The sequence below is a fragment of the Capricornis sumatraensis genome, chromosome 1 (assembly GCF_032405125.1).
Source record: "Capricornis sumatraensis isolate serow.1 chromosome 1, serow.2, whole genome shotgun sequence".
In the NCBI taxonomy this organism is placed as follows: domain Eukaryota; kingdom Metazoa; phylum Chordata; class Mammalia; order Artiodactyla; family Bovidae; genus Capricornis; species Capricornis sumatraensis.
Window position 1 is genome coordinate 113,520,357 of NC_091069.1, and position 27,419 is coordinate 113,547,775.

Below are 27,419 nucleotides of genomic sequence, written 5' to 3' on the forward strand. Positions count from 1 at the left end.
GTGACAATACAAAACCACTGTAAATTTTTAGATATTTTCCCTTCAGTATTTCAGTAAACATGATTTCTTCTGGCATGTATTTAAGTGAACACTATTTACAGTTAGTCTTTACTTTTTTATTATAGCCATTATAAAAGCCATAAACGTTTCCAGAGAAAGCACTTTGAAATTGTTACAGTATTCTCTCATAAAATAGGAGGTAAGCCTGTGAATTTAGTACTTTAGTTATAGGCACAGCTTGCACGTGAGTGTCGCTGATGTGAAACCACTGTCCTTTGGTTGATTCCATTTCAAAATCTGTCAGAAAGAAAATGTAAAATTAAATAGGAATGGAAAAATTCAAGTTCAGCTTTTTTTGTTTTTGCCATAAATATCTGCTGAATACTAGAATTCTGTAAAACCTTTTACCTTGTGGAATATCACCGTGGAGAACAAGGTTAGAGAGATGAGTGTTCGCAGTTCTTGTCTTTGCGTAGGCAGTATAATGCCCTGACCTCATGGTACCACTGTGTTCAACGACTCCATATAAGGAATACAGTACCCGAGTATGTTCTTCAGCAACATTCTTTAAAGGTGAATAGAATTCAAAAAAGTTATTTCTAGGCAAGATAACTGTAAACTATGCCAAAGGTCTCTAACCTTTGAGAATGCAGAAATCATGAATCTGAACTGGAATTTTCTCCCTTTTCTATGTTGCAGATGATTGATCACAGATCTTGAAATTACAAAGGTACAAAGATCAAAAGACTTAGTGTACTCAGCAGCTCTTAATCAACGTCATACTTCTGTGAGTTGCTGTTGGAGCATTTGGTAATAAGCTGATTCCCTCTAAAAGATTTCCCCAAAAAGGCAAGTTTCACCTACCTTACACTTAAGGGTACAAAAAGGAGCCAAATCTAAGATTTCTGGAAATTTTATGTGTTTGTTAACTTTGCGTAGGTTAAAACCAGCCTGAAAAAGAAGGATAGTAGATTTAAGTTCTTTTCCTGAAAAAACTGCACATGGTAAGAGAACTGTTGACCCACCACAATGCCCAGAAGAACAATAACCCAGTCCCAGTTCAGTTGTCTCCGAAGACTCTGGGCTCCCTCACTGCTAACTTCCAGTTGATTGGTTTTTGCTAAGTGTACCTACACACAGTCCAGACCTACACACAGTCCAGACCCACACACAGTCCAGATTGAGTAAGCTGTTCCTATAAGAACATTCTCAATGTTTCTGCTTTAACCATCCAGAAAAGCCAAATTAGACAAGAGACTCTTGAGTGCTTAAAACTCAGCATTAGCAGAATTCTGTGAAGCACCCTCCTTGGCCTCACTCTAACCAAGCCTGGCAAACTTCGTAAAGATGCACCCAGGTAAGTCAAGCTCACACCAAGCACAGGAGAGAAAATGCTCTAAAAATACTTTCGGAATCTAGAACTGAATTTACAACTGGTACTGCTCATGCTAAAAGTCTTTCAGAAAAGATGGAATCACCAAAAAGATGAAAATCCAAGGTACTAATGCCTTATTATTAAGGGTCAGTAAAAATAAGATACTACACACACACTGAAAATGCTAAATTTGCCAAGTATAACTACTAAAATGGTCTTTTTTCATTAAATCTGAAATTAGGGTTAGAGTAAGATGCTAATATAATAAAGGACACAGACTGTATGGACCTAACAGAAGCAGAAGATACTAGCAAGAAGTGGCAAAACCACAAAAGAATGATACAAAAAAGATGCTTAATGACCCAGATAACCAGGATAGTGTGATATCCACCTAGAGCCAGACATCCTAGAATGCAAAGTCAAGTGGGTCTTAGGAAGCATCACTAGGAACAAAGCTAGTGGAGGTGATGGAATTCCAACTGAACTATTTCAAATCCTGAAAGATGCTGTGCAAGTGCTGCACTCAATATGCCAGCAAATTTGCAAAAGTCAGCAGTGGCCACAGGACTGGAAAAGGTCAGTTTTTATTCCAATCCCAAAGAAAGGCAATGCCAAAGAATGCTCAAACTACCATACAACTGCACTCATCTCACATACTAGTGGACTTCCCTGGTGGCTCAGACGGTAAAGTGTCTGCCTACAATGCGTGAGACCCAGGTTCAATCCCTGGGTCAGGAAGATCCCCTGGAGAAGGAAATGGCAACCGGCTCCAGTATTCTTGCCTGGAAAGTCCCATGGACGGAGGAGCCTGAGAGGCTACAGTCAGTCTGTGGGGTCACAAAGAATTGGACACAACTGAGCGACTTCACTTTACTTTCACACACTAGCAAAGTCATGCTCAAAATTATCCAAGCATGAACTGAGAACTTCCAGATGTTCAAGCAGGATTTAGAAAAAACCCAAGAAGAACCCGAAAGGAACCCAAAATCAAATTGCCAGCATCCGTTGGATCATAGCAAAAGCAAGGGAGTTCCAGAAAAACATCTACTTCTGCTTTATTGACTACAACAAAACCTTTATGTGGATGACAACAAACTGGAAAATTCTTCAAGAGATGGGAATACCAGACCACCTTACCTCTCTCCTGAGAAATCTGTATGCAGGTCAAGAAGCAAATGGACATGGAACAATGGACTGGTTCAAAACTGGGAAAGGAGTATATCAAGACTGTATACTGTCACCCTGCTTATTTAACATATATACAGAGTATGTCATGTGAAATGCCAGGCTAGATGAAGCACAAGCTGGAATCAAGATTGCTGGGAAAAATATCAATAACCTCAGGTAAGCAGATGACACCACCCTTATGGCAGAAAGTGAAGAACTAAACAGCCTCTTGATGAAAGTGAAAGGAGAGCGAAAAAGCTGGCTTAAAACTCAACATTCAGAAAACTAAGATCATGGCATCCGGTCCCATCACTTCATGGTAAACAGATGGGGAAACAGTGGAAACAGTGGCTGACTTTATTTTGGGGGCTCCAAAATCACTGCAGAGGGTGACTGGAGCCATGAAATTGAGACAGTTGCTCCTTGGAAGAAAAGCTATGACCAACCTAGACAGCATATTAAAAAGCAGACATTACTTTGCCAACAAAGGTCCATGTAGTCCAAGCTATGGTTTTTCCAGTAGTCATGTATGGATGTGAGAGTTTGACCATAAAGAAAGCTGAGCACTGAAGAACTGATGCTTTTGAACTGTGGTGTTGGAGAAGACTTGAAAGGCCCTTGGGCTGCAAGGAGATCCAACCAGTCCATCCTAAAGAGATGAGACCTGAGTGTTCATTGGAAGGAGTGATGCTGAAGAGGAAGCTCCAATACTTTGGCCACTTGATGCAAAGAACTGACTCAATGGAAAAGACCCTGATGCTGGGAAAGATTGAAGGCAGGAGAAGGGGCTGACAGGATAAGATGGTTGGATGGCATCACGGACTCAATGGGCATGAGTCTGAGCAAACTCCAGGAGCTGGTGATGGACAGGGAGGCCTGGTGTGCTGCAGTCCGTGGGGTCGCAAGGAGTCGGACACAACTGAGCGACTGAACTGATATCTAAAAAGAGCAACATATAGTAAGACTAAGGAGGGACTGTGCCTAAATTTCTCTTCCAACTTGACATTATCTTCATCAAACCCTTTTGTGTTACCCATATGTATACTGTTTTGACTTCCCAGGTGGCTCAGTGGTAAACAATCCACCTGCTAATGTAGGAGACTCAGGTTTAACCCCTGGGGTGGGAGGATGCCCTGGAGGAGGAAATGGCAACCTCCAGTATTCTTGCCAGAATAAGCCCATGGACAGAGGACCCTGATGGGCTACAGTCTATGGGGTCACAAAAAGTGAGACAAGACTGAGCAATTGAGCGCACACAGGTAAGTACTGTTTTACTTTCCTACCTCTATGAAGTCAGAACTAAGAAGTAACAGAAAACAAAAACCACACACACACTTAATGTGTAGAGACAGTAACAAATAAAGCAGGTGTTACATATCTGAAACAAAGTTTTGGTAAGAAAACAAGGGGTACCTGCTGAAATCTCTTGAAATGAAGAGTGAGAACTGGAGGAGCAAGAGAAATTAGCATCTGCTTCTTAGCATTGGTGTAAACATGCTTCCTTTCGCCTACAGAAAGAACCAAATGTTAGCAGTGTGAGCATCATTTTAGACTTCTTCAGCTTTCACACCTGCTATAAAATCATTTCAAAACATCTAAGTCAAAGATTAGTGAACTTTCTGGAATGAACCAAATAATAAATATTTTAGGTTTCTGGACCAAGAGGCAAAAATCAAGGCTATTTTATATGTATTAATACACGAGAGAAAATTTCCACAAATTTTTACTATTATAAAATAATTGAGTATAATTGCAGTTTACTGAAAAGAAGAATAGAATTGTTTGGAGAGGTAATTAATCGGGGTTCAAAGTTAATGTTTTCTATCATAAAATCATTTTCAAATGTTCATCTATAAAAAATATTTTTAGCTCAGAGATGACAATAAAAACAAGAGGTGGGCCAAGTTTAGAATACAAACCATAGTCCACTGACACCGGCACTAAAGCAAACAGAAATGCTATAAAATCAACATGATTCACTGTCTGTAAATAAATAAAACAGAAATAACAGAGAGAAAGACTTATCAAGTGTTTCAACAATTCAAGTGAGAATCCTTAGGGAATCTATGGTCCCTCCCTATCCAATTTAACCCAGTCTATAAAAATAAAAAGGTGGGGGCTAGGGGTAGGAGAGGAATTAGTAATATCTTTCTGTCTGTATCTGGAGAAGCCTGTAAGGAAGCACTGTGCTCCCAGGACCTTGCACTGGGATGTCACCACACTGAAGAGTTCAAGCGTGTTTTCCTGGATGCGGGGGGATGAGGGCCATCACAAGTGAGAGGAAACCAAGGACACACAGAAACAGCCTCTGTCTGTGAGGAGCCTGTGGAGACAACAGCTCAGCGGGACGACTTCCTCATGGGAGCGGTTGCTAGCAGAGCGCGAGCTGCCCCACCCAACTACTGGGACGCCAGTGAACTCTGCTTACCCACCCTTCTGTGAAAATGTTTACACAGAAAAGGACTTAGTGACTCCATCCAAATCCTGGCACAATTAAAACAGTTAACAGTCTATTTACGCAGTGCAAACTGTTCTACTGAACATTAACTTTACTTTCTGTGAAGCATCTAAATACCTTTCATATTTGCCTTTGGTCCACTGTATTGTCTGCGCGTGCACACTTCACAAAGCAGTTTATTAGCATCCCGAAGTTTCTCATTTCGAGTGAACTGATACAAACAGTGTTGGACTGAACACTCATCGGTGTTGAAAGCCTCCCTATTTGCGAGTGTACAGAAAGCAGTCTCTGGATCTTCGTTTACAACCTCATATACCTTCGTCCCGGGAGTAGGATCGTCATCCAGAATCTCTATATTTATTTCGTCAGGTTGCAGAGCAGCATTCAAGTTAAGGTTCTCAAAACCACTGGAAATGTCCACTTCTCCATTGCTCCCTTCCTTCAGGTAGCCACCGTTTAAATTCCTAGGACATTCAGTGGCAGATGATGCCAAAACCTCCAGATCATTATCCACACTGACATTTTTCATAGCTGCTTTCTCTGTGGATTTTTGATTGTCAGTTATACTTTCTATCATTTTTTCATGGCCGTTCAAATCTTTCTGATTAACACAATATTCTTTAGGTGCAACTTCCTCTTGTGAGATATGGTTGGATTTAATATCTGCTTCTCCCTGAAGTGACATTTCAACTTCACATTCATTATCTTCAGGATGATCAATGGCATAGACATCATTTAAATGAAGAACTTTCCCTTGAATTTTCTGTTGTCTTCGTTGGTTCTGTGTAAAAAGTACAAAATGTTAAAAAAGAGAGGGAGAGAAAAAGCATACATGTACCACATTAGATTTTCTTATTTATCAATCAAAAATAAATAAGGAAGAGTTCACTCCCAGAAAAGTTCCTTTACTGTCAAAGAGATTAAATAATTATAAAGAAAAGTTCTGTGAAAAGAGGGGTAAACCATCACGAATATTCAAACAACCGTCACACGGGGGCAAATACAAATGGGCACGATTTAGACAGAGCAGTCTAGATCTAGACAGGGCAGCGAGGCTGCTGAACCCAAGCAGCCATGTGTGAAGGCGGGGGACGAGCGATGACACATACATCAGGAAGGGATGTATCCATGTGAGTTATAACTACACGATCAAGGCTTCACTTAAGAGAGAAAAAAACAAACCGAAAACTCAAGGACAAGCAGAGGGATGGAGGATAAAATTCCAGGAAACAAACAGCCCCAAATCAGAGAAGCAGCAAGGAAGCCACATGTACAGAGGACACTTAAATCACTAGCCACTTAAACCACCTTCTTTGCTGTTTCCTGCCTCTGTCCCAGCATGGGGGTGTGGGGTTGGTGTGGGCAGGGTTTCACGGAGATTCCTGTTACTGGAATGGCTGAAGACTCAAAGGGTTAGCACTTGAGCTGTCATAAAAGGACAGCCCCATGAGGCTAATTTGTAATACCAGAAAGTTGAAGGGCCACATACAGGGTCCTGGACACAAATATTTTCTGAGACACTTCAGTTAAAAATAGTTACACATGAAAGAAAAATGAAGGAGATGAGCAAATACTTCAAAGGAAACACAAATGGCCCTTAAACATAAAAATATGCTTAACTTCACTTTCATATGTTGCTGATGGGAACATAAATTGGTATAGCTTTTGTGGGGGGCAATTATTTTAGCAAAACTACAAATACAATCCCTCTTCTCAAAATATACGCTACAGATGACATATGTATAGGGTTCTTCACAGAAGCACTGGCCATTACAGCAGAAGAGCATAGGTGTTTGTACATCTAAATCAATAAAGAAATGGTTAGATGAACTACAGCACATCTATATTTTGTAGAAGGCTGAGTGCTGAAGAACTGATGCTTTTGAACTGTGGTGTTGGAGAAGACTCTTGAGAGTCCCTTGGACAGCAAGGAGATCCAACCAGTCAATCCTAAAGGATATCAACCCTGAATATTCACTGGAAAGACTGATGCTGATGCTAAAGCTCTAGCACTTTGGCTACCTGATGCGAACAGCAATTCACTGGAAAAGACCCTATGCTGGAAAGATTGAGGGTGGGAGAAGGGGATGGCAGAGGATGAGATGGTTGGATGGCATCACTGATTCAATGGACTTTGAGTAAACTCCAGGAGATAGTGAAGGACAGGGAAGCCTTGCGTGCTGTAGTCCATGGGGTCGCAGAGTTGGACATGACTGAGTGACTGAACAACATTTACTACTAAAACAGAATTCTATGTAACTTTTTAAAAAGAAATTTTGGGGGTATAGTAGCTTTATAATGTTGGGTTAGTTTTAATTGTACCACAAATTGAATCAGCTTTTTTCTGGATTTCCTTCCTATTTAGGTCACCACAAAGCACCAAGTAGAGTTTCTTTACATGATTGTTAAAAAAAAGAATCTTTGCGTCCTGAAACATGAAGAAACGTAAAGATCTCCAAGAATCTAACTAAGTAGAAAAAAACAAGGACCAGAACAGTGTGCATAATTTTTAAAACCAGGAAAACACAAGACCACATATTTGTACTTGATTGTATTTTCCCAAAATATATCCAGCACAAATAAGACACTAATGAGAGTTAATATATCATACAAGGAGGAAGACTTTTATTGTACACCTTTTATATTTTTAAATGTTAATCTATTAGAAACTTAAAAAATTCTTGAAAATAAATTTTTAAAAAAATTCTTGACAAGTAATGCAGTTTTTTTTTTTAAAGAACAACATTTTCTTCACATATTCTCAAAGAAATTTCACTGCAGAGAATACCACATGAGCTAATTCTATAACTGCCAAATCGAGTAAAAGTGAAAGTCACGTTGTGTCTGACTGTTTGTGATCCCGTGGACTGCAGCCTGCCAGGCTCCTCTGTCCATGGGACTCTCCAGGCCAGAATACTGGAGTGGGTGGCCATGCCCTCCTCCAGAGGATCTTCCCAAACCAGGTTCCCGAATTGCAGGCAGATTCTGAGCCAACAAGGAAGCCTGTCAAATTAAAGTGCTGTATATAAAATAACAGACATGTCTACCAGTGTCATTCAGACTTCAAACTCAATAGTCTAAAAGTTAAAATTAGACAAGTACAGTTTTCCTCCTAATTACCCACCTTGGCTTGCTTCCTGGCTTGCCTCTTTGCTTTTTTCTGTAAGTGCTTACTTGTTCCTGAAGGAATATCGTTTCTCTCCTTTAGGTAACTGTCATTATCTTTTTCTTCCTCGCTATCTTTATCTTCATCTTCCATTGTCTTTTTCAGATTTTTATCATTTATACTTTTCTTGCCACTCTTAAAATATGGAGAGAATATGAACCAAAAATAAAACTTTATTACTGCTTGTAAAGAGATTTCATGTTACCTAAACAGTTTTCTATTCCTAATTTACACCAGATTTATTTTTCATACTGTTTGGAAACATATCCAGGACAAAATTAATTCATCTGAGACACTAGAAAACAATCTTCACATACTGAGAAAACAAGCAAACAAACAAAACAGTAAAAAAAAAAAAAGGCAATTTAACATGTGAGTGTAACAGAAAGGACTATAGTGAGTTGTAATAGATACATGCTGTACCATGCTGTAATTACATCTATTTCTAAATGCACTTTCTGTTGATAAGTGATTTACATGTCCAACTACAGGTATTCCTTTTTATTCTTTTCTTCTCATGCAAGCGACAGTTTTAAAGAAAAGAAAAAATAACAGTATGTTTGGTAAGACATAGTAACTTTGGTAATCACTTAGTGATTTAAAGGGACCCCCCCCCCAATTCATATTAAGTTGAATAATGATTTATCCAATACTCATAATGTTATTTTTTTTCCTAATATTACTTGATAAGAACTAAATTTATATGGCTTACTCTCTGTTAATATTTATGAACTTAAACTTTAGGGATTTCTGGTTAAATAACGAAAATAATAATGACTTATATGAAGTAAATACTTCCCTATATGTAAATTAACCAAGTTAGTCATCCATAACCAATTCAAAACATAGTCTTTAAAATGCATAGATATACACACACATAAAAATATATATATACACGAATACATATATTTAATCATTCTCTTTTCAAATCTTTAAAACTCTTCTATCTCACATATATTAAGAAAACTTTTTCCATGCAAGGCCTAGTAAAGTACAAACTTGGAAACGGTAACAAGCCCTCCCTCACAAAATTTAGCACAGGAAAGAAAACAATCTACTTACATAAAATAAACTCAATAATCTTACCTGATCATCTAAAACCGGTAGAGACAAATCAAGGAAAGATTCATGAACCAAGGAGACCTTAACCAACCAAAAAAGACGATGAGAAAAGGAGGAAAAGATTCACTTTAAACATCATATAGTAAAATCTTGGGGAGGGGGGCTAAATTTTAAAATAAAGGCTTAAGAATATGAAAAACTACACAGTGTTGAGGACTTTGGGTTAGGTATAAGAAATTAAAATATTATACTTCTTCCTGATATAAGGAATGTTCATAGTTCTAGCAAAACCTATGCATACTTAGTTCAAAAAGAGTATCTTACAAAACTAACCAGATGTTTCTGTTTCCAAAAGAAACAACTCATGAACTATCCTCTATTAATATGCATAAATCCAGTCTGCACTGCATCTACTTACAGTTCTGCATTCATCACACATGATTGTACTAGTCAGCTCACCACCAAATATTCGGTCCACAAAACTTGGTACTGATTTTTTCTTTTCATACTCTATAAGGGGAAAAAAGGCTATCGATTACCTGTACACAATTAATGAAGTAAGATGAAACTACTTACTTACCTATCTAACCCTGAAATTTTATTTTTAATTTCCTATTGACTTGTTTTTCTCTACTCATAATTACCATAATTTTATTTTTATACTACAGTCAGCAGAATGTACTCCAGCATTCTAAGCAGGATACAATTTAACACATCTTGCACACACACACACAAATTCTTATCTAGGGTCTAGTCAGTGCAAAATGAATTGTGCCAAGTCAGTGAGACTTTCTGTGCATCAATATTTTAACTATCAAAAGTAAAATGAGCAGACTGGGCTACGCAGGATGATAATTTAGCTCACTTCTAGCTCTAGTATTCAGACACCGGCAGCAAATTTGAGAGTAACTTGCTTTGTGAACTCCATTCAAAATCAAAACAAAAACAAAAAGCCCTTAGGAAAGTATTTCAGACAAAATCCTCCTTTTCTTTCTCTATGTCCCCAGAAACAACCTTGGTAAGCTTAGCATAAGGTGGTGGAATTTTACTACCTAGTCATGCAATTTTCTAACTACATGAAATGTGTAAGTCTTGTTCAAATGACACGTGTCATTTATACAGAAACACATTTTGTGACAGACAGTTGAGCAGGCTAGATTCTCTCCATTAATGGCCAGGCCAGCACCAAGGGCACTGAGGAGGCAAACAGTTGCTCTGTGTAGATTCCAAGCTGTGCTTCATAATTCAGTAGTTGCTAGTCACTGGAGCCATTTAAAATGGTTAAAATCATATGAAAATAAAAATTCAGCTCCTTTTGCACCAGTCACATTTCAAGGGCTCAATTGCCACATATGGCTGCTGTATCAGACAGCAGAAATACTGAAGTAATCCATCATCACAGACAGTTCTACTCAACATACCTTTCCTAAATCATTAAATGTTACACAACGATAAGAATAAAGTCAGCTCCATGATTAATAAACTAGCTGATAACTAGCAAAGACAAGTGTAAATCACTAACAATTTAAAGTCTAAGCTTTTGAGGCAATTCTCTGGCACTCCAGTGGTTAGGACTTGGACCTCTGGCTTTCACTGCTGAGGCCTGGGTTCAGTTCCTGGTTGGAGAACTAAGACCCCTTGAGCCACGTGGCAGGGCCAAATAAATAAAGTCTAAGCTTTTAAAAAATAAAATTGGGATGTCATCTTAGCTCTATGTTTATAAATTTTACCATAATACTACATAAAAAGAATACACCTAGGTTAAATTTTCCTAAAGTATTTACCCTTGGAGTACTGAATAATTTTTTTAAATCAACAGAGATAAAGAGAAATTATATACTAATAACTGTGGATTTAAAATACATGTGCCAGCAGTCCTGTTTTAATGTACATAGGATTTCAACTATACTGTTTTAGTTCAAGAAGTCAGACATTACCTTTAACTTTACTTTTCAGTTCTTCATCCACTTTTTCAGTAGAATTACCAAATGCTTTAAGAATTCCTTTACTCACTCTCTAAAAGTAATAAAATAAATATATATACTATTAAATATATAGTTGTCTTCCTTAGAAAATATGTAATCAAGTAAAGAAAATGATCAAATATTAGTACCTCAAAATTACCAAATAAAAATCAGTATTTTTAAAATCACATTTTCAAAATTAATTCCAGGAGCTAAAAAGAAATATACTTTAAAAAACAATAACTAACCCTTGAGCAAAGGCACTGTATTAGCATTTCAAGATTTTAACCTACTCGAACTAAAGTTTCTCAGAACATGCCCACCTCCTTTGAAAAAGACCACTGAAATATCATGTTCTAGAAGCAGAGTGCGCGTGTGCTCAGTTGCTAAGCCACGTCTGACTCTTTGTGAATCCAAGGATTACAGACTGCCAGACTCCTCTGTCCATGTCATTTCCCATGCTAGAATACTTGCAGAAAATTCCCATGCAAAATTTTGCCATTTCCTCCTCCAGGGGATCTTCCAGACCCAGGGATCAAACCTGCATCTCTTGCCTCTCCTGCATTGGCAGGCAGATTCCTGAGCCACCTGAAATCCCAGAAGCAGAGAACTATAGGGACAGACTCCAGTGCTCAAAGCCCAGCTCCATCACTACTGGGTGACCCTGAACCAGGCAATGAACTTCTGGATATCCTAGCTTCATTATCTATGGAGTGAGAAAAATGACAGTAGCATGTACCTCACAGAATGGTTGTAAGGACTGATAAGGTAATTCATAAAATACTGAGAACAGTGCTTGACAAAAAATAAAAGCAAAATAAGTATCGTTATCAGTGTGTTATTACTATTACTAATTATATCTACACACACCCTCCCCAAAATTACATCCTGGCAATTAACAAAAATTTTACAATGCAACAAATGCTCCCTGACTCTTGCAAAATAAAAATACTTCCCAGATTAAAAAGAGTGTTAAATCACACTCAGAGTAAGAGTAAGGCTGCACTGCAACTGGGAATCGTCTGGGGAGGAATATTTTCCATACCTCTATCTCTCCTGACATAGGCTACAATGTCAACCCTTAGCGAACAATAATGACGCAAACAGCGAGCAAAGTAAAGCATCCTGAAAAGAATCATTTTTAATTCCCTTCATTCATTTAATAATTAAAATATACTAGCCAAGAAAAAGAAAAGAAGAAAAATAAATATATAAAAAAGGAAAGAAAATACACTGGTTGAAAAGGCTGGTGAAGAAAAAAATTTTAATATAATGGCCTCAATAACTAGTTTTCATTGCTCTAATAACCCTTAATAACATCAAATGAGAAAAGTTAATGAAGATAAGATTATAAAATACACTGGTCAAAATATGCTAACCTGATGTTCTTCTGCTCTCATTCCATCCAATAAATAGCGAAGCAGCTCCTGACTGTCCTGTTGCTGGTAGCCTTTAAATCGCACTGCTCTACAGGGAAGAAAGAAAAACTATGGTGAGTCCACTAAAATGAAACTATTTTTTATAAAATCTTAGGATCATATCCCAAATTTTGCCATGTTCCAATTTCTCAAAATCTTTGTTTAGTCCAACAACACTCTTGGCAGATTTAATTTTCACACAAGGTATATGTGTTTTTAAACCATGCTTTAATATTATCTGCTGCATTAACTCTACTCCTATTAGTTTTTCATTGTGTTTCCCAGCATCTTATTGCAGCGCTGAAAGCACAGTCAATACGGATACTCACTTTTTACAGACCTGAGAAAAGAGCTCTCTGGGTGTCACGACTCCCTTTTTGGTCTCTTGCATCTCGTTGAGAAACTGGCTCATGGCTAGCGTAAGAGGGCCTGGTGGCTCAAGATTTATTTCTAAGGGTTCCTGAATATGGGAATAAAAATTACTTTCTTCAGTCAAATTTTAGAATTGTTTATCAAAATGCAACTCGTCAACCTATATTCCTATGTTCCTGATAGAGATGTTCCAATTAAAAGTTCAAAATGTACATCAAAAGATGGAGAAAGTTTTTAGTCCTAAACTATTTTGATAAAGAATTCAGTTTTATTGTTTCATCTTATCAGGAACTTACTGCCTAGGAACTGAAAGAGCTAAATCGAAATGTAGATAATAAAAATGGAGAAGGTAAAACTCATTTCGCTACACAGCATATCAGTCACTTTAAAAGAAGTTCAAACTGATAATGAGTGCTCAGAGCTTCATAAGCAGCATTCCCCAGAAGGAAGCCAAACACTCAGCACAGCAGAAGGGCTTTCAGGAGCAAACATACACAAAGGCCCCTCATAAATATCCATTAGCCTGAAAATTTAACTTGGTAGCTTAAAACAAATAAAAAAGGTGAAAATGAGCACCAGTTCTTAAAAATAATTTAAAATGCTGCTACTCAGAGAGGAAAAGAAAAGAAGAAAAATTTAAAGTACATACTGTTAGTGCCAAATCAGGTGGTTCAATTTTTACAATTGTTCCAGACATTTTTACTTCTTTTAGTAGTTCTCTAAGCACTGGTGTTTGTGACAAATTCTGGAATGCAGGATGGAAAAGAAAGGAAAAATTATTTACAGGCAAACCAATTCAGTCAAATACTTTAAGTGTCTATTCTTCCAAAACAGAAAAACACCATCAACACTGCAACTTTTATTGTGTCTGTTACACACCAAGTAACATCATGCTCTTCCCCCCACCCCAACTGGTTCATAAATACTTCCGTCCCGAGTTTAGTCATCACCTCAGGTCTTTCTCCCAACCACCTACTATGAAGTAGCTACCCTACCCCTACCACCACCACACCACCACCACCACACTCAGCCAGGAATTTATTTCTGTACTTGGTTCCCTTGTGCTTCTAACACCCAAGTGACAGTTCTGTGACGGCACAGGCCACGGTTGTTTTGAACCCTTTGGCATGCCAGTGCTTAGCACAGGGTTTTACTGTCATGTAAAGTAAACATTCCCTTGAATTTTCTTTGAAAACACAGGAAGAAACTACGTGTAAGGGAAAAGCTCAATATTATCCGTAGCAAATATGCAAAAACATCCTAGCATTATGAGGAAAATACTAAGATCTTTTTAAAGGGGGGAAATATTAACACTGGCACCTGCATAACTGCATTGAAGAAACATGTATTTCCCAAATTACTGAGTCCTTTCACAGTTATTTGGGAAGTAGAATTCATGGAAGGATTTTCTCTCGCCATGTTTTCCTTTTTTTCTCTCTCTTGCTCATTTTTACTCTCCTTTTCTAGCTTTTTATTTTCAAGTTCAATATTACCATTATCTTTTGCTGCTTAAAAAAAAAAAAGAAGAAAAAGAAATGATTTAGCAAAATGTGCAAGACATCCATACCAAATGCAAAGATATACTCGGGACCAGAATTTGTGAATTTTACCTAATAACATGATTTGCCACCTGTTTGATTATAAATGTTTCATTATAAATAAATTACCATCAAGAGAGAAAAACCAATAAACCAAAAATATTCAGAACTGACACAGGCAAACCAAACAGTATTCAGTATAAATCCCCTTTTAACTGAACAAATGTTTTTTACAAATGAGCAACCTTACCCTGTGAAATCAGAGTATAAAGCAATCAAACAAAGAACATGGACATGAAGTAAATTTTTAAATGAAGCCTGAGAGTGGAAAACTAACCCTGGAGACTTCCCTGGTGGTTTGTTGGTTAAGAGTCTGCACTCCCAATACAGGGGCCTGGGTTCAATCCCTGGTCAGGAAACTAGATCCCATATGCCGGAACTAAAAGTTCCAGCATAGTGCAACCAAGATCAAAGATGCCATATGCCACAACTAAGACCTGGTGCAGCCAATCACATTAACTAAAAAAAAAAAAAAAAAAAAAACTAATCTTGAAGTTAGGAACAAACAATTCTGGCTCCACAAAAGATACCTCTGGGACTGTAAAAATCTAAAAGAGTTTTTAAAGCAGATGATGAAAATCAACCCTATTAACTTAATAATGAATGAAAAATACCCGAGAAGTATCTGGCCTTTTGAAGGAATCATAGGCACTTTACTTTCACATCATCCAAACAGTGTTCAGTTCAGTTCAATCAGTCCAGTCCTACTCTTCACCACCCCATGGACTGCAGCATGCCAGGCCTCCCTGTCCATCACCAACTTTCACATCATCCAATCCATTATAAGGCAGGTCTGCCTTAAGCCCTGTGCCAGGCTATGGGAGTATGGAGTTACTGCTCATCGCTAACCCAGATTCTTCATCATACATGACTATATTATTTCTCAGATTCCCTTCTAACTCCTTATAATTATCTATGTTCTTACTGTTTTACATTCTTAACCAAAGATAGTTTCATAGTTTGAAATCATTAATAATGTTATTCAGCTATATGCAATGATACAGTATGTGAAACTAAATACCCACAGATAATATATATCAATGTTACAGTCTATATTAAGAAACAAATGATTTTACCTGATTTTGGAGTTGTATTACCAGCCTGCTTTCTAACATAATCAACCACCTGACCCAATCGGTTTGAATTACAATACTGGACTTCATCGTCACATAGGTAACACCTGTGTCCCAAAAGATCCCAGAGAAGAAAAGTCACAAACTGACAACCACAAAAGGAGACTAATTTTAATTCAGGGGACCCAAAGTGTGCAACCCTCAAACTATTCCAGTAAAGAAACTGAAAATAAAAATGCTATGTTTTCTTGAAAAAGACTATACCTATTAACTCTGCTGTACCGTTTAAGTTAGCCTGAATTACAGCTACATATAAATACTGTGAAAATGCTCCAAACATGTTACAGAAATGATTGTTTACAATGTGAAAGTTTTTTCTAATCATATGTTAAATTACAGACCTACATTATCAAAATTAACAAATTTTACAACTGACAAATGCTGTTCAGTGAATGGGCTTCCCAGGGGGCGCTAGTGGTAAAGAACCTGCCTGCCAATGCAGGAGACATGAGAGACGCTTGATCCCTGGATGGGGATGATCTCCTGGAGGAGGGCAAGGCAACCCAGGCCAGTATTCCTGCCTGGAGAATCCCATGGGCAGAAGAGCCTGGTGGGCTGCAGTCCACAGGGTCACAAAGAGGTGAACACAACTGAAGTGACAGCACACGTGCACGTTCAGTGAGCAGTGCTATGTGAATGGTTGTTACAGATACAAAATTTTAATGATGTTAAAAGACAAAAAATGCCAGCCTAACATTTTCATGCAGATTCATTGCCAAAATTTATTATCTGTTTATCTGGAATTTGTTCTGAGTGTCCCAACTCTACCATATGCTTTGTAATATCACGAGAGAAAAACGAAAGGTAAAAATTTCTATGTCTTCTACATGCTATAATTGTTGTGTTTGTACAATACTAAGCAAAAGCTTCTCATAACATTACACTCTCTAGCCTTCTGAAAGTGATGTGTGCGTGTAAGCTCAGTAGCTCAGTTGTGTCGCTCTTTGTGCTCCCGTGGACTGCAGCCTGCCAGGCTCCTCTGTCTGTGGGATTTTCCAGGCCAGCATGCTGGAATGGGTTGCCAACTCCTCCTCCAGGGGATTTTTCCCAACCCAAGGATCAAACCCAAGTCTCCTGCATCTCCTGGGTTGCAGGCAGATTCTTTACCACTAAGCCAATGGTTGGAAGCCTGAAAGTGACGGTATGTAAACAAATACTTAAAAAATTTAAACTTTCTTGCTCTTTAAAACGGTTCAAACACCTCCATTCTCCAACATTTCAAATAATTTCCAGCAAACGGGCACAGGAGTTGAAACTCACCATACGCTCCAGTTGTCCAAACTAAGAACCAGGCAATGAGGTTCAGATCTTGGTTTCATGTAGTGCTTCAAAGCATGTTGCTCCTGAGAATTTCTGCCACAGCCCTAGAGAACCATAATCATAAAACTCAAAGCCACAAAAACTCACCAGGAGAGAATTCACAATCTACAGTGAATAAGGAAGTGGATCAAGAAATCCTGACATTCTTACAATTTTAAAATTAAAACTTGAGACTCTAGCGGAGTCCAGATTTCGTTAGAACTTAAACACGAAGAGGCACCTGAGGACATTTAAGGAACAAGGTACTTAGAAAAGCACACACTAGAAGTACTCTTTTGCTCCAGCTCGCCCTTTCCAGTCCTAGCTAAACCATGCTAGTGCAATCATTCACGACTTCTAGTTTAGACTCCTTAACATCTTCCTCAGTATTTTCCTAACTTCAATCTTTCTTCACATACTTATTTTTTCAGTTTAACAGTCCTAAAAGCTCTGTTCATATACTCAATTCAAAAGTGATGAACTGCTCTCAGCAAACCTACTCAACAAACTTGATACCTTCGGACCCCAATCCACCTTTCCAGGGTTAGCGCCCATATTCTATTTGAGTATCACCTACTAGCTAAAACCACCTCACTTCCACAATACAGTTTCGTTCACATTATTTCATCTGTCTTGAAATTCTTTACCATTACTGCCATGGATCAAATCCCACTTGGTCTTCAGGATCTTGCTCAGAGGCCACTTCCTCTTAGAAGCCTATGCCCAGCTTCCCAGATGAGGAAACACTGTTCCTCCTATAGACAAACTCCCACAAAACATGGTGTACATTCCTGAGGGCATGCCTTATTTTCTACCTTACAGTAAAGCTGTTAATGTTGCTATCCTTTCTTCCCTTTCACACCCCTTCTGCAGGAGTGTAAATACTGAAGGCATGAAAAACAGAATTAATCTATTACCAAAGATTAGCAAAATGAGGGAGGTCAATAAGCATTAATTGAACAAGGTAAGCGGGAGACTTCCACCACCTACATCTGCATAGGCATATTCACAAGAGAACATGACCAGATTGTTCACCTCCAGCTGATCAGCCACAGCTAAGAAGCACATCTTCCCTGTGCGTCTATGTGAACCAGCCCTTCAACTCTCCGACGACACTACCATAAGTGGTCCTGTCTCTACTGCAGTTCTTAAAAAATATTACTTTGGGGGTGAAATATCCATCAATGGCTTCTAACCCTTTAACTATGATATCAAACCTACTGATTGAATTTATCCCATTCAACATTTAGTTCTAAAATAAATGAACTGCAGTTTGGTATTGATTTTGAAAATTCTAACACCAATTGAGGCTATTTGAAATAAACATGAGATACCTTAATAACTGAGAATCCTGTACTAACACTGTAAAACGTAACTACTGGGATGAAAGTGAACAGTTAATACTGATACTGTCTTACCCCAAGGAATTAAAAAACTAGCAAAATAAATAAACTTTATAATAGGAAATGCATTATGGAAAATTTGTAGTAGTAAAATATATTCATGCTCATCATATGTATCTAACAGGTTAAATGACAACTTTTCTAATACAAATAAATAAAAATGCTAACATAAAGTTTTGTAACTGTCTGGCCACAGTGAGATCTTACCTCTCAGAATGAAGTGACAGCACATGTGTACTGTGACAATACTAAATGCTGGCAAGGAGGGAGCGAGTGGATCACTCAAACACTACTGGGAGGAATATAAAAGGGGACAGCCATTCTGGAAACGCTTGGGAGTATCTTAAAAACTGAACATTTAATTATCATATTACCCAGCAATTGCACTCTTGGACATTTTCCCCAGAGAAATGAAATCTTAAATTAAATTCGCACAAAAATGTGTACACAAATGTTCATAGCAGCTTTACTCATGATCACCACAAACTGAGATCAGCCCAGATGTCCTTCAATGGGTGAACAAACCGTGGTACGCCTCTACCATGGAATACAACTTAGCAATAAAAAAGAAGCAACCACTGAGACACAGGACTTGGGAAAACCTTCAGAAGTGTGTAAAAAAAGTCAGTCCCAAAACGTTGTGTATCACATGATCCCACTTATGCAGCATTTTGAAATGACAAAATTTTAGGAGCAGCGAACAGACTAGATGTTGTGAGGGGCTGGGAGGAAGGGTGGCAGTCCAGAGGTGGGTATGATTTTTAAAAGGCAATATAAGAGCTCCATGTGATGTCAGAACTTTTCAATACCCTGATTGTGGTGATGGATACAAATCTACACAGCTGCCGAACCAAACAGCACTTAATACATACACAACACACATACACCCTCACACGAACTAAGAGAAGTAACGCTGGGGAGACCTGATGAGGACTGTTGGATTGTATCAATGTTAATATCCTGGTTGTGATACTACACTGTAGTTTTAGAAAATGTTACCACCGCTCAGTCCAGTTTCCTAACAGGTAAACTCACCACCACCAAGGTTGGTTAAGAGGCCCTCCTGACCTTTAGTATCATGATCCCTGTGACCGTTCTGCCAACCAGATACCACCAGACCCAAGGTATTCATTCCCCAGAGGCCAGTAATGTGGCCTGGGGACAGGTCACAGCTCAGTCTGTCCATCCCCAAGAATTATCCTCAGTGGAACGAAGCTGCCTTCCTTACCATCAGTTCCATTCCCCAGAAGCAACCAACATCCAATGACTGGTCTAGGCACAAGGACAGAGACTTGGGCCCATGCCGCAGTTCAGGATTTCCCTGATGACCAGACTCCACTGTGGGTTCAGCTGAGGCCCTGGAGCACTGCCTCCGCCTAAGCTTGCTTCTCTCCCTGCTTTCCTAGTACAGTACCCGAGAATACTCCCCAATAAACGCCCTACACACAAGTCTCAGAACCTATTCCCCAGGGAACACAAACTACGCCAACACACATTCTGGTCACCCATACCATGCTTTTAGGTAATATCTTCTAAAATAAGTTCAGAGAGTTTAATACAATCCCGAATCGATCAGAATCTAAGCATACCTGATGGCCACATTTAAGACACAGCCAAACTGAAGGATTTTCTTCTGTTTCTTCTTCAGATTTATCTTTTACTTTATTGTCCGTCTTACAATCTTGGCAAATATTCCATTCCGCATTCACTAAAGCTTTTTTCAAATTACCTTGTTCCAATCCTTTTCTAATGTGTCTGCACATAGGTTCTATTAAAACAAATAATAAATATGAGGTAGAATATGACTTTCTTCACTTAATCTCAAAACTTACACCTGATTTCAACTTCAAAAATGAATTTACTCTATAAACTAATTGTTAGACAACCTAAACACTTAAATTTTTGTCTGATATTTGATCATGAGATGATTATGTAAGAAAGATCTTATACAAGCTTTGAAGTTCTAGGTATAACCACCACCACCCTAAATTCACTTCAATTTATTAATTGGATCTATTATCCTGTTCATTTTATAAGTTTGCAGAGAAGCTCCCTCATTCAGTCAACAATACAACTGCTGCATGTCTGGCACTGTAATAGACAATATAACCGAAAAACTGACCAACTCACAGCTCTTTCTATGCGCAGCTCACATTATTGCAGGAGAAGCAAATAAGTGAATGCACAAGAATCTCTAGGCATGCTATATACATCCGCGTGGGTGCTTAGTCGCTCAGTCATGTCCAACTCTTTTCGACCCCATGAACTGTAGCCCGTCACGATCCTCTGTCCATGGGATTCTCCAGGCAAGAATACTGGAGTAGGCTGCCATTTCCTTCTCCAGGGGATCTTCCCAACCCAGGGATTGAACACCCATCTCCTGTGTCTCCTGGATTGGCAGGTGAATTCTTTAACACCGCACCACCCAGGGAGCAGTGCTACAGACGACAGCAGCACAAGAAGAGAAGGCTGAAGTCAACCAAAGTTGACCGAAGACGTAACGCCTGTACAATCTTGGGAGATACGCATAATCATAAACATTCCTCATACTGATTAAGCACTTACTATGAGCATGACAGGGATCAAGACCATCCCCATGGAAAAGAAATGCAAAAAAGCAAAATGGCTGCCTGGGGAGGCCTTACAAACAGCTGTCAAAAGAAGAGAAGCGAAAAGCAAAGGAGAAAAGGAAAGATATAAGCATCTGAATGCAGAGTTCCAAAGAATAGCAAGAAGAGGTAAGAAAGCCTTCTTCAGCGATCAATGCAAAGAAATAGAGGAAAACAACAGAATGCGAAAGACTAGAGATCTCTTCAAGAAAATTAGAGATAACTAGGGAACATCTCATGCAAAGATGGGCTCGATAAAGGACAAAAATGGTATGGACCTAACAGAAGCAGAAGGTATTAAGAAGAGGTGACAAGAATACACAGAAGAACTGTACAAAACAGATCTTCACAACCCGGATAATCACGATGGTGTGATCACTCATCTAGAGCCAGACATCCTGGAATGTGAAGTCAAGTGGGCCTTAGAAAGCATCACTATGAACAAAGCTAGAGGAGGTGATGGAATTCCAGTGGAGCTATTTCAAATCCTGAAAGATGATGCTGTGAAAGTGCTGCACTCAATATGCCGGCAAATTTGGAAAACTCAGCAGTGGCCACAGCACTGGAAAAGGTCAGTTTTCATTCCAATCCCAAAGAAAGGCAATGCCAAAGAATGCTCAAACTACCGAACAATTGCACTCATCTCACACACTAGTAAAGTACTGCTCAAAATTCTCCAAGCCAGGCTTCAACAATATGTGAACCGTGAACTCCCTGATGTTCAAGCTGGTTTTAGAAAAGGCAGAGGAACCAGAGATCAAATTGCCAACATCCTCTGGATCATGGAAAAAGCAAGAGAGTTCCAGAAAAACATCTATTTCTGCTTTATTGACTATGCCAAAGCCTTTGACTGTGTCGATCACAATAAACTGTGGAAAATTCTGAAAGAGATGGGAATACCAGGCCACCTGACCTGCCTCTTGAGAAATCTGTATGCAGGTCAGCAAGCGACAGTTAGAACTGGACATGGAACAACAGACTGGTTCCAAATACGAAAAGGAGTGCATCAAGGCTGGATATTGTCACCCTGCTTATTAAACTTCTATGCAGAGTACATCATGAGAAACACTGGACTGGAAGAAACACAAGCTGGAATCAAGATTGCCGGGAGAAATATCAATAACCTCAGATATGCAGATGACACCACCCTTATGGGAGAAAGTGAAGAGGAGCTAAAAAGCCTCTTGATGAAAGTCAAAGGGAGAGCGAAATAGTTGGCTTGAAGCTCAACATTCAGAAAACAAAGATCATGGCATCCGGTTGCATCACTTCATGGGAAATAGATGGGGAAACAGTAGAAACAGTGTCAGACTTTATTTTGGGGGGCTCCAAAATCACTGCAGATGGTGACTGCAGCCATGAAATTAAAAGACGCTTACTCCTTGGAAGAAAAGTTATGAACAACCTAGATATCATATTCAAAAGAAAAAAAAAAAAGCAGAGACATTACTTTGCCGACTAAGGTCCATCTAGTCAAGGCTATGGTTTTTCCAGTGGTCATGTATGGATGTGAGAGTTGGACTGTGAAGAAGGCTGAGTGCTGAAGAATTGATGCTTTTGAACTGTGGTGTTGGAGAAGACTCTTGCGAGTCCCTTGGACTGCAAGGAGATCCAACCAGTCCATTCTGAAGATCAGCCCTGGGATTTCTTTGGAAGGAATGATGCTAAAGCTGAAACTCTAGTACTTTGGCCACCACATGCAAAGAGTTGACTCACTGGATAAGACTCTGATGCTGGGAGGGATTGGGGGCAGGAGGAGAAGGGGACGACCGAGGATGAGATGGCTGGATGGCATCACGGACTCAATGGACGTGAGTCTGAGTGAACTCCGGGAGATGGTGATGGACAGGGAGTCCTGGTGTGCTGCAATTCATGGGGTCACAAAGAGTTGGACATGACTGAGCAACTGAACTGAACTGATGAGCATGACACTGTGCTAACTGTTTACACACATCATCTCATTTAATCTACAGAACCACCACGAAAAGCAGACTGTACTACCCCCAATGACAGATGAGAAACCTCAAAGTTAGTGCCCAAGGTCACATAACTACTGAGTGGCTATACTAGAATTTGGATTTAAGTCTTTTTAATTTCAAGCTCATAGTTTATACTATGATTTCACGGAGTAAACAATCTGAAAAGGCCTTGTGCTTAGTTGCTCAGTTGTGTCTAACTCTTTGTGACCCCATAGACGGTAGCCCATTAGGCTCCTGTGTCCATGGGATTCTCCAGGCAAGAATACTGGAGTGCATTACTATTTCCTCTTCCAGGGGATCATCCTGACCCAGAAAAGGCCACATCCCATTAACAAAGGGATGGAGGTATAAAATGTAAAAGTGCATGCTCTCTTCTCAGAATGGCAGTCACAAGTTAAATAAGGAGCAGCACGACCTGAGACTGAAAACCCCGCTGGGGCCAGATCAGTAACAGGCTATGCAAGCCACTCTAAAGGGCTTCAGTTCTTTCATGGCTCCTGGAGGTTTAGAAACTCATCAAGTGGTACAATTAGCTTTATGTCCAATGAATATGCACCAAGAGAATACAAACGCAAATGAGACCACGTTAAAAAACTACTAAACCCCAGTAAGCTGTCAAAAACAACACAAACTGAAAAAAGAGAATATTCTTTTGCAACTAGCAAATCAGCAAAGATTTTTACAAACAATAGCAACCTGTATCATTAAAGGTTCAGAGAAATGTGTACTCTGTTATGCTGCTAGGGGGCCCCTACATTAGTAATACATCTCTGAATGGCAACAGATCCAAAAGAATCTTGAAAATATTTATATCTCAGTTCAGCAATTCTAATTTTAGCATCTGTACCAAGAAGATAACCAGATGTGCACAGTTTGAGCTACAAAAATATTTACTATCACTCCATTCATAACACTGAAAAGTTACAGATTACCTACATTTGTAACAGTGGAGGATTACCCAAATAAATCATGAAATAAGCACCCATAGTCTTCTATATCAACGGAATAAATATCACGCCATTAAAAATGTGCAGACTATTAAATTACATGTCTATACAAACATTAAGTTAAAATGCAAATTACAAAATAACATAATCAAAACACTTTGATCCCATTTTTACATATTAAAATAGATGTCCATTTAGGGATACAAACATTACTTTAAAGATTTAATTGGTGAAATATACCTAAAGATTCAGAAGAATCATCAATTGGAACAGTTTTTCCCTTTGTCCGTTTCTTTCCCATGTTGGCACTTTAGGGGTTACTTACTGACACAAAATAACAATCTAGAAAACAAGACAAAGTTAGCTTGACCAAAAAAAAAAAAAGTTTACAGTTCTCTAGGATACAGTAATGGAACTAAACCACATCATTTTGTGTATCTATCATACTTTATAAGTTACAAAGACCATGCACATGTATCATTGTTTTCAATAAGAACCCCCAAAGCAGAGTATTACCTCTGTTTTTCATAGCTTAGGAAACTGATTCTTAGTAATGTTAAGAGGTTTTCAATAAATGTAAAGGTCTGGAGAGAATTTGTATCTTCTTACACAGATCTTGAAGTCTTAACACTTTACGCTATTAGGAACTCAACTTCTCACTACATAAATGTGGAATGGTGGTAGCACTTTGAAACTTAATCTCCCTTTCTTCAAAGCTATCTTTCTTAGTTCTTGCAGGCAATGCAATTAGATTTATAATTTCTCAAAGAAAATTAAAATAATTCTGAAAACAATCTCCTAGAGGGAGTTAGAAAATCTGCAAAATAGTTTCAAAGCCAAACATATAGTATGATACACTGTTCTGCATCTTCCCATACCAGGACTTCCTATGGATGTTACCTGAAAACTGACTGCATCTGTATTCTCGGCCACCTACATTATTATATTCTTGACAAAATCAGTTTGAAATAATATGACAAATCTGAAGTGAAGTGAAGTCACTCGGTCGTGTGACCCCATGGACTGTAGCCTGCCAGGCTCCTTCATCCATGGAATTTTTCCAGGCAAGAATGACAAATCTAGCTACCATCAAATCACCTCTTCAGTCAACAATTAAAAATCAGAACACATGAAAAATACTGAAAGTACATACAGGTCTACCTAATAATGATGTTGAAAAGTTGTAGTTTACATACATTAGAATAACTTAGTGTCAAAATTACTTAAATGACTATAATATTTATTTTACCTGGGATGCTTATGAAAATTCTGATTCCATAAGTGAAAAGTAGAGCATGGGACATATATTTTTAAAACACTTCCCAATTAATTCTGAAAGGTAGCTGTCATCTTGGTCTGGTTTACAGTCTCAAAAATATTCCTCCTTTAGTTCTTAACATGTGAGGGTAATTCACAGTAATCCCACAAGGTTTGTAAGAAAAATGAGTGCCAAATCATTAACTGTTACCCTTTTCAAAGATAAAACATTAACAAAGTTTCATTTATACAAAACCAATGTATTTATTAACAGAACACAACTATACGGTTTTATACAAAATGAGGGTATATTCTGATTTGGCAGAGGTGGTGGGGAGGAACAGCACCCAAGTTCTTGCCTCCCTCCAATCCAACTCCCTCTAATCTGTGCTGCATTCTAGTACAATGTCTTCCAATGATGCCATTTGCATCAAATCACTCTCCTGATTCAAAGTACTTGACAGTTTTTCGACCCACTCTCCTGTGCTGTGCACTCATGGTCCCTTATAAATTGTTCTCAACACCCTCCTAACCCTGACTCTCATTACTTCTCAGAAAAGAACCACTAATGTTTAGTCATACAGTGCTTCGGATTTTCAAAGCCTTTTCATAAATATTATCTCATTTGATTTTCACAAAAGCCTTTAAATGGAGCATTGTGCTAAAGAAGTAAACTCAAAATGATGAAAGATCACAGGGTGGCAGAAATGGAACTTAAATCATAGATCTTTTGGTTCCAAGGCAGATTCCCACAGACTCTTCTGAACCCTCCACTCCAAAACACCTTGCCTTCCACCTCTAAGCCTTTACTCTCTAGCTGGGAGTTCGCTCCATCTATCCAAATCTTCCCCGTTCCTCCAAGATTTTCATTTCAATGGAGCCTTAGGCAACCAGTTGACTTTAAATAAACCACTCAACTCTGCTTTCCCAGGGTTCAGTGTGCGCTATTCATCTTGTACCCTAATCAGATACCTAAGTGAGATGCTTCTTAAATCTTTTACCTGGACATGTGTCATTTCTCTATTTGGAATCTAAAGTTCTAAGAGCAAGAAAGTGTTTTAGGCCTTACTTCTGAATCACCTACAGCATCAGAATAGTGTTAACATATAGCAGATCCAGAAATACTACTTGCATTGAAACAGAAAAAGAGAATAGTACCTGTGGCATTAAGGATGATTATAAGGTGCAAAGGTAGGTGTACAAGAATGAAGCACACAAATTCCGGTGAGAAAGAAAAAGGTAAAGAAGGAAGAACTCTGCAGCAGTGAAGACAGCACTAGCAAATCTGGTTTGGGACCTGCTAGTCGCTCAGACGCCAAAGGAAAACTTGAAAGACGAACTGTAATTGCTGCAGGCAGAGGACAGTAGGGGGACTGCTTCAATGTGGGAAAAAAAAGAGCTCCCAATGAATTTCTGACAACTATAAAGGGCATCTAATGAGTTGTGAAAACAGTACTGAGTATTATTATCTATAAAACATCCATAAATCTACTCAATTTTTCAGGCGAGTCTTCAGATGAGCGTTGCCTTCTGGGCCAAATTACTCTTTGCAGGGCTCCACGCAAAAGTAGCTGGTCTTGCCGGCTCTCATATTAACCCAGTTCCCTTCCCTCTCCGCCCTTCCAGTATTTCCCACGCCTGCCTGGGATCCATTAAACATGCATGCGTTTGGAAAACTTCTGTCAGCGGGGCTAAAACAGGGCTTTCAAGTTTCGCCAAGTCCTACCCTGGGAGCACTGAATCGTCTAGACGACAGCTCCTGCCTATCCTAATAACCAACAAGCGAACACGGCGGCAAACTCAGCGCCAACTCGTAAGAAGAGTCCTCGGCCGCACGAAGTCCGCCACACCTCCCCTTCCCTTCCAACTGCTCCGCACCCACGGGGGGAACCTCGGGGTCCACTGGGTCGAGGAGGGCGCCAGCACCGACAACTCATTGGTCAGCTCCTGGAACTGACAGGACGTGAGGCCAATGAGAACGCGGTACTGGGCCGAGGCCAGGTAACGTGCTTAAAGGCAGAGGGGCCTTCGAGGAGAGAACGAGGTCGGGGCAGGAAAATTCGGGCTCCCGGGTACGGAGGAAGTCATGCGAGTGGTGACTGCGAAGGCAGTGGGAGCGGAACTCACCCACGGCGACAGCGCCCATTGCTGCATCCCCTAGTGGGCCCTCGGGCCGGGAAGCCTGCTCCGTCTTCCTCCCCGGTGACGAATT

At 39.2% G+C, this 27,419-nt stretch overlaps 1 protein-coding gene across 3 annotated transcripts; it reads right to left on the minus strand.

Moving 5' to 3' along the window:
- USP16 (ubiquitin specific peptidase 16) lies at positions 1-27,419 on the minus strand. 3 transcript variants are annotated; one of them, XM_068972551.1, is made up of 18 exons: positions 27,335-27,419; positions 24,191-24,292; positions 20,005-20,183; positions 16,974-17,077; positions 15,657-15,760; positions 14,303-14,487; positions 13,632-13,727; positions 12,940-13,070; positions 12,572-12,659; positions 11,166-11,244; positions 9,647-9,738; positions 9,253-9,309; positions 8,125-8,301; positions 5,118-5,781; positions 3,956-4,050; positions 865-951; positions 409-565; positions 1-297 (listed from the first exon to the last, which is right to left on the minus strand). In XM_068972551.1, exons 2-18 carry the CDS (start codon positions 24,249-24,251, stop codon positions 173-175), a joined length of 2,481 nt encoding a protein of 826 aa, XP_068828652.1. In that variant the 5' UTR covers positions 24,252-24,292; positions 27,335-27,419; the 3' UTR covers positions 1-172. The 3 variants fall into 3 exon arrangements, with proteins under 3 accessions (XP_068828652.1, XP_068828646.1, XP_068828661.1); XM_068972545.1 differs by having other exon boundaries at positions 14,303-14,490; XM_068972560.1 differs by lacking the exon at positions 24,191-24,292 and having other exon boundaries at positions 14,303-14,490; positions 27,335-27,403.

What these genes read in the sequence shown, in the direction of transcription:
- USP16 (XM_068972545.1), bottom strand. Translation starts at nt 24,251, where the DNA reads ATGGGAAAGAAACGGACAAAGGGAAAAACTGTTCCAATTGATGATTCT. An exon ending in TTGGACAACTGGAGCGTATG is followed by an intron (nt 15,761 to 16,973) that starts GTGAGTTTCAAC and finishes TTTGGGACACAG; the next exon opens with GTGTTACCTATGTGACGATG. An exon ending in TTTTCTCAGGTCTGTAAAAA is followed by an intron (nt 12,660 to 12,939) that starts GTGAGTATCCGT and finishes TCTTCCCTGTAG; the next exon opens with AGCAGTGCGATTTAAAGGCT.